Raw genomic sequence first — 7,603 nt, forward strand, 5'->3', positions numbered from 1 at the left:
CTTTAATGAGCACACGCAAAATGTGTAGCAACTTTGCACAGATGCTCCTTAAACAGCAAAGCTGTGCAGGCTTTTTGATTAGCTTACATGCTACCGAAGAACATGGGTTGGGTTTTCCTACATCACTGTTATATTTTACCATCTTTAAAAAACAACAGGAAAAATAACAGAAAACAAAAAAACAAAGCACCACTTCAGACTGTTCAATGTTAGAAAAAGAGAACATACATTTCTATGTCTCATCTAATTTTTTTAAACATAGATGGTGAAACTTTTTTAAACAATGATGAAAAATGATGACTATTCAGTCATAACCGGTGTTTTGGCTTAAAAGCTTGAGCTCCACCTGCTGACAAGTTTTTCCAGATTACAGAGCCAGAGTACCAAGTCTTAGTTTTACCAATGGTTACAGCATAATGCAAAATCATAGAATCAGAAAGCTTGGAAAAGACCTCCAAGACTATCTTGTCCAACCATCCACCTGCTAGCAATATGTCCCATTTCACCATGTACCTTACAACATCTAAACGTATCTTGAACATCTCCAGGGACAGTGACTACATGAACCACAATTACGCTGAAATAGCATAATTGCTGTATTCTACTTAAAAGACAGGTAGTTCTCAGGGAAAAAAAAAAAAAAAAAAAAAAAAAAAAAAAAAAAAACCCAAACACCTCTAGAATACTGTTCTGTACTGTCACAGTAACTCTTTCTTTCTTACCATATATGGATACGGGAAGACATACATTACTGTGGCATACCAATTTTCTAGTCAACACTGATTTTCTCAATGTAACCACCTTAAATGAAATGCAAACCACTGCTGCACATTTCAGTAAGTTATACTTGCACTGCAAAGCTCCAATTATTGTCAATACTTCTGTTTCTAATCAGAAGACTAAATAATACTAGAGTTTTCTTGTTATTTTCTGTTTTAATTGTAGACTATTGTCACATGCGTAAAATAGCAAGTGAAATATACGTACACTAAGACAAGTGACAGACAATGCATTCAATGACTAAACACTGATAATCTAGCACAAGCTTCCAGTTAACTTTTGTGACAGTGACATAATCTTTAAAAATTTTGATACTTCATTTTGATACATCATTTTGGCATAAATACAGCTGCTTTACTAGAAATAACAATCTATTTCACATTATTTGTCTCCTTCCCGTAGACAGTAGAGATGAATCAGAAACATAGGAAGTTTCAAAACAAAATACAGGTTACCTAACTCTATCTACAAAATCACATAAAACAGTGTTTCAGAGCCAGGCTACTTGTGAAAGTCATACAATACTATTACTCATTCTAAGAGATGAAAAACAAAACAATTTGAAAACTACTCCCTTTTGATACTGGCTCCATTTATGTGGCAACAAATAAATGCTTTATATAAAGCAGTATGCAATTTTAAACTTAAAATAACCCCAAACGTACAAAAACCTCAACATGCACTCACAACATAAACCAAACAAAAAATTAGTCATTACTAGGAAAACAATTTTCAAATCACACATTTACAACAAATTTTTCAAGAAGAGCAAATAAGTACAATCAAATGTAGTATCACTCTACATTTAGATTACACAGACTTCAAGACAGCAGACTTCAAACTCTTCAGGGAACTGCTTGGCAGGGTGACGCAGGCTAAAGCCCTGGAGGGAAGAGGGGCCCAAAAAAACCAGTCAGTGTTCAAGGACCATCTCCTCCAAGCCCAGAAGCAGTGCATCCCAAGAAAAAAAGACAGCAGGCAAGAACACCAGGAGGCCTCCATGGATCAGTGAGAAGATTGTGAACTTAATTAAGCACAAAAAGAAAGCCTTAGGGAGGGGAAGCAGGAAGGCCAAAGAAGACATGGGCCCAGAAGGAAACTGGAGAACTGGACACAAGGGATACAGAGAAAGCTGAGGTGCCCAATACTTCCTTGCCTCAGACTTCACTACCAAGTGTTCTAGCTGCACCACTCAAGTTACAGAAAGTAAAGGTATGAACCTGGACAAGGAAAATCTGCCTACTGTAAATGAAGATCAGGTTTGAGGCCATTTAAAGAACCTGAAGGTGTACAAGACCATGGAACCTGATGAGATTCATCCATGGGTTCTGAGGGAACTGGCAGATAAAGTTGCCAAGCCACTATCCATCAGATTTGAAAGGTCATGGCAGCCTAAAAGGGGAAACATAACCCCCATTTTCAAGAAGAGGAAAAAAAGAAGATCCAGGGAACTACAGGCCAGTCAGTCTAATCTCTGTGCCTAGCAAGATCATGGAGTGGATCCTCCTGAAAGCCCTACTAAGGCACATGGAAAATAAAGGTGAGGTGATTGGTGGTAACCAACATGGCTTCAACAGGGGCAAATCAAGCCTGACATCCTGGTGGCATTCTACAATGGAGTTACAGCATCAGTGGATAAATAATTGGCGTCATCTACCCAGACTTTTGCAAAGTGCACGACACCGTTCCACATGACATCCTGGTCACCAAACTGGAGAAAAATGGATTTGATGGACGGACCACTCGCTGGATAAGGAACTGGCTGGATGGCTGCACTCAGAGTGTTAGTGGTCAACAGCAGTGATGAATGGCATTCCTCATGGACCGGTGCAAGGACCAGTGTTATTTAACATCTGTGTAGGTGACGTGGACAGTGGGATCAAGCATACCTCCAGCAAATTTGCAGACAACAACAAGCTGAGAAGTACAACTCACATACTAGAGGGAAGAGATGCTATCCAGAGGGATCTAGACAGGCTTGAGACGTGGGTGCATGCTAACCTCATGAAGTACAACAAGGCCACGTGAAAGGTCCTGCATTTTGGTTGAGGCAATCCCAAGCACATGCAGGTTGGGAAAAAAACAGCTTGAGAGAAGCTCTCAGGAGAAGGATTTGCAAATGTCAGCTGATGAAAGAGTCAACATGAGCTGCCAATGAGTGCTTGCAGCCCAATCCAATTCTATCCTGAGCTGCACCAAAAGAAGAGCCAGCCCCAGCAGACTGTGGCAGGTGATCCTGCCCTCAATGCTTGTGAGGCCTCACCTGGAGTTTATAATCCAGCGGAGGGGAATAAACTTTTTACAAGGCTAGACAGAAATACGACAAGGGGGAATGATTTTAAGGTCAAGGAGGGAAGGCATAGACTAAACATCAGGGGGAAGTTCTTCACAGAGGTGAAGGTGCCCAGTGAGGCTGTGGATGCCCCATCCCTGGAGGTGTTGAAGACCAGGTTAGATGGAACCCTGGGCAACCTGGTCCAGTTACCAAATCTGGAGTTTGGTAGCCCTACCTCTGGCAGGGGAGTTGGAAATCTATGATCCTTGGCGTCCCTTCCAACCCAAGCCATTCTATGATTCTATGATTACTATCTCAACACAACTGCATATAATTAAGAAAGGGAAATCCAAAATAGTAGACAAGTACGTTTTAAGATTACACAGAATCTTAAAAATTAACATAAGTTTATTTTTATTATAAAGAGCCATCTAAAATTAAGAGGCCATTTAAAAATAAGCTGCAAGGAATCAGGTGTTAGCAAGTAAGAGTTAAAAGGAATGATTACAGTACGTGAAGTTAATTTCTCAGTGACATAATGTATGCAGTATTCCAACAGCTTTTATCTGTTAGTTTTCTGTCTACAACTGTGAACATATTGCTGCAACAAAGCCAACAAAATTGTCAATAACTCATACTCATGTTTATTAAATCTATTTAAAGATTTACACTTTTAATTATAAAACAATGTAATGAGAAGTTAAGTCTCTAGGGTGCAGGAGGCCAAATTAAGTCTGCAGATATACGAAGAGTAATGTAAATTATTGCAACTTAAAAATAAATAAATAAATAAATAAACCGATAAATAAATAAATAGAACCACACAACTGAATTGTTTTTCCAACTAGTCAGTTTCGGAAAATGTAAAGAGAAGTTAATTCACTCCAGTCATCCATTTATGTGTCATGAATTGCTGATCTAAGGAACAATATATGATAGTAAGACTGTATAATTCAGTAAAGCTTACCATAGAAGTGACTGATCTGGCATCTTCTTCATAATTCACTACAGGTGGTGGTTCTTTCCCATCATTCTCTTGCACTTTTTGTTCCAGTAGTTCTTTCTGTGCTGCAAATTTTGCCTCAGAGCATCTTAATTGCTGAACAGTTTGCTTAAGTTCTTCCAGTGCTTGCTTTTGGCTCAGCAAGAGAACAATACTGAAAAGAAAATTAACTTTAAAATGCACATAATTTAAGGTATATTTTTTATTTTATGAAAGCTTAAAAAAAAAAAAAAAAGTGTTTTTTTCTTATCTTCTATGAGTGATTTTCACTCTGCTCTGCATATTTCTCTGTTTTCCAGCAGCTATTGAAATCATATCCCATAATCTACTTGTGGTCTCTCTTATAGCACTATTACACAGTATTTTACCATTAACATACAAGAGAACACAAGAGTATTTTCACATTCCCACTTGTTACCTTTGACCTTACTCCAAATGCAGAGAAACAGCTGCCCTCAACTACTATACATTTTCATTATTGTTTGTATAAATTTACATTTTGATTAACCTCTGGAGGTTAGACCTGCACAGCAATCTTCTAACCTCAACCATTCTGTGACTCATTTGGACTTACTAAAACATCATTACAGAAGTGCAATGCAGAACGCTGTATGGATTTACTACTGTGTCACTTCATCTTATCAGTTAGTTCTCTTCCAAGTCAGAATTTCAGATTAATATTTAGTTACAGTTATGTTTTCTGTCCACTTTCTCGTTTTCAGTCTATTTACTAATACTTTTTTTTAAAAATATTTTATACCTCCTTTCTTACACTGATAGACTTCAAACCGTTGCCCTATTAAAAAAAGCCTCAGAGAAGACCAAAGATTCTCATTTCTCAAACAATAGTTGCATCATGAATGGCTCTATCAGCTCTAGAAGCTTCCTGAGAAAAACAGTACATGAAACAGATCTGGAAGAAAAAACCTGTAAGTGGCCTTGCAGCTGCACATAAAAAAATTGTTCTTGGCTCTTAATTGTCTCCTGTGCCACAGTCAACAAGGTTTTCACCTTCCTTGAAGGCCACTAGAGAACCATTCTGCGTAGATTAAAAAAAAATAGCCCCAGACCATTCAGTTCTCCCAGAAGTGACCCATGTGAATAAGAGAAACACATAGCTGGCACTGAGACTATCAGGTACAAACTCAGCCTTAGAAGCATGAGACAACACCAATGAAATAACAGAAAGCTGATTTCCTAATAATGAATATGCAGAAGATCAATTAAATGAAGGTGGCCATAAAACAGATCTTCACATAAAGGTATGAGAGAACACGCACACTTAACTTCAATAGGTACTCTACAACAGACAATGAAACATTAGCAGAGGACAAGTAAACCATTTAGGACATCCACCTGGAAGCTAGATGGCTATTAACCTCAATAATTGCCAAAAACCAAACATGTCCAACAGCATGAATCATCTATGCTACAACACTAACACACTCAGATCATTCCACTTGAGCCCAGAAGCTTTGTCTAGAAAGAAACACAGAATTCTCATAGTATGAAAGAGCAGATGGGAAGTTGAGCCACCAGGCCTATCAAGAACAAAGACACTAAAGAAAAATTAAAGTATTCAGTCATTCTGTATGCTCTTAATTTGGAGAAAAAAAAGAAATTTATAAATTATTCCTGATTACCAAGTCCATTATTCCTACTTCAGAAATGAAGTTGTTTGTTGTACTCATGAACAAGGTTCAAGCAGTTCAGTTGACACCACCCAAAAGACCACTGGAAAATCCTGAAAAAAATCGAAAGCAAGCCTCATAATTCTGTATATCCACAGTTCCAGCTCCATCTGACAAAGAATGGGACACAGTCCTGTCTGTTGAAGAAGTTGCTCTGTCATAACTTACACATACAGACACTAAACACTGTGTAGGCAGATATATGCTGATTGCACTACAAGCCAAAGGTCATGGATGGCAAGATTACTCCTTCAGAAACTGATCCTGCGCTAGGTGGTTACTCAAACAAGTTACGAAGTAATAAGAGAGACATCACTAGTGGCAAAAGACAGAAAGTCATATCCCAGGATGTGTGCAAAACTCTCTGCCTGTGTCTTTTAAGAGTGAATCCTTGCAAGATCAAAAGAGGGCAGCAAGTGAGAAAGTGATGCACTTCAAGATGCACTTCAACACGTGCCTTAATGAAAAGCACAACAGGTGAAAAACTCAATTCACTGTGCTGCTGTAATTAGATACAGAGAAACAACACCTAGTGCAGACTGCCACTGAGAAATCAATAAATTGTTCGGATTAGCAGTAATGAAAATTAGTCAGAAAGAAGTCAGAAAGAAGTTTCAGGGGAAACCTGAGGCTCAACAATAACACAGACTCAAGACAGGCACTATCTGGACTGAAATAATCTCCTCAACAACATAGACATCTGCTACAGATTATTCAAAGGAGTCTGCACACACCAAGAAACAGAGGGAGAGTTCGAATTACGTTCAGAGAGATGTAACTGATAGCAAAGCAATGAAGAAGCATTCCTACAGTAAAGGAGAACAAAATCCATCCAGTTCAAACCGTCTATCCCGTAAGAAAGAAAGGTAGGTCAAGAACTGAATAAATGAAAAACGTGTTGTATGTGTCCCTTGTCAGTGAAAGAAAATCTCTCTAGTCAGCATGTACACTTACGTAAAGTTTTAAATGTGACTGAAATGCATTTGGCAGTACCAACTGATAAAATGCTTTCCAAGAGCTAAGAATGTGTCTACAGCAAATGAAGATCACCTGAGATATTGCATTACAATTTCCTGTTACTGTAAATCAGTATTTATGACCAAGTGCTTAGTAAGACTACAACTGATCACAAAAAGAACTAGGGAGACATCACCACAAAAATAAAGGTTTTACCTGTTACAGTAACTTCACTTAAGATTGGGATGTGAGTATGAAATCAAGGTTAAAGACCCTGCCCTAAAAGTATCATTATAATAAATGTTTTATTTATGACACATAAAACAACCATTAAAATCTCACCTTCATTATTTATTGAGCAGTACCACAGGGCATTGGCTCTATATTCACTATTCTAATGCAAATGCCATGAAGAATGAACTTAACTTGACAACTTCTAAACATTACTGTGTAAGAAAGATTACACAGCTTCCACATAACTGAAAAAGTCTTCCACAAAATCACATGTATACAACAAACTATGTCAAACAAAGAGACAATCTGAATTGACTCTTTTTCTTCATTTGGGCTGAAGTTACAATGCTAAAAAAAGTTCAGTTATTGAGCTACCATCAATCTGACAACAAAATTAAATTAATAGAGCTGCTCAGTTTTCTAATTAATTAGAATCTGGAGTCAAGAAGGCTTATTTTAGAAGCTGAAAATTTATTGTTATTTATAAGTAAGAATACTTTCTCAAAAAAGCAGAACAAGACTGGAGATTATTTCTTATTTAGGAGAATGGCATTACAGACATTTTCCTTCACATTATTACAATTTTAATTCCACTTACTCTGATTTCTTTTCACACGTCTTAGAAGAGTCTTCTATTTTTTTCTCTAGTTCCAACACAAGTTC

The 7,603-nt window shown here is 37.6% G+C and overlaps 1 protein-coding gene across 1 annotated transcript in view; it reads right to left on the minus strand.

Annotated features, from left to right (window-relative positions):
* Positions 1-7,603, minus strand: part of FER (FER tyrosine kinase) — a gene marked incomplete at its 5' end in the record, with an annotated part of 112,303 nt that extends 104,700 nt beyond the window's left edge. Inside the window, 2 exons of the mRNA XM_042822767.1 lie at positions 4,023-4,212; positions 7,539-7,603. Coding sequence (XP_042678701.1) covers positions 4,023-4,212; positions 7,539-7,603 — 255 coding nt within the window. The remainder of the gene's footprint in view (positions 1-4,022; positions 4,213-7,538) is intronic.

Source organism: Centrocercus urophasianus, unplaced genomic scaffold (genome assembly GCF_019232065.1).
Source record: "Centrocercus urophasianus isolate 14NV4802_14NV808 unplaced genomic scaffold, USGS_Curo_1.0 seq_21, whole genome shotgun sequence".
Classification (NCBI taxonomy): Eukaryota; Metazoa; Chordata; class Aves; order Galliformes; family Phasianidae; genus Centrocercus; species Centrocercus urophasianus.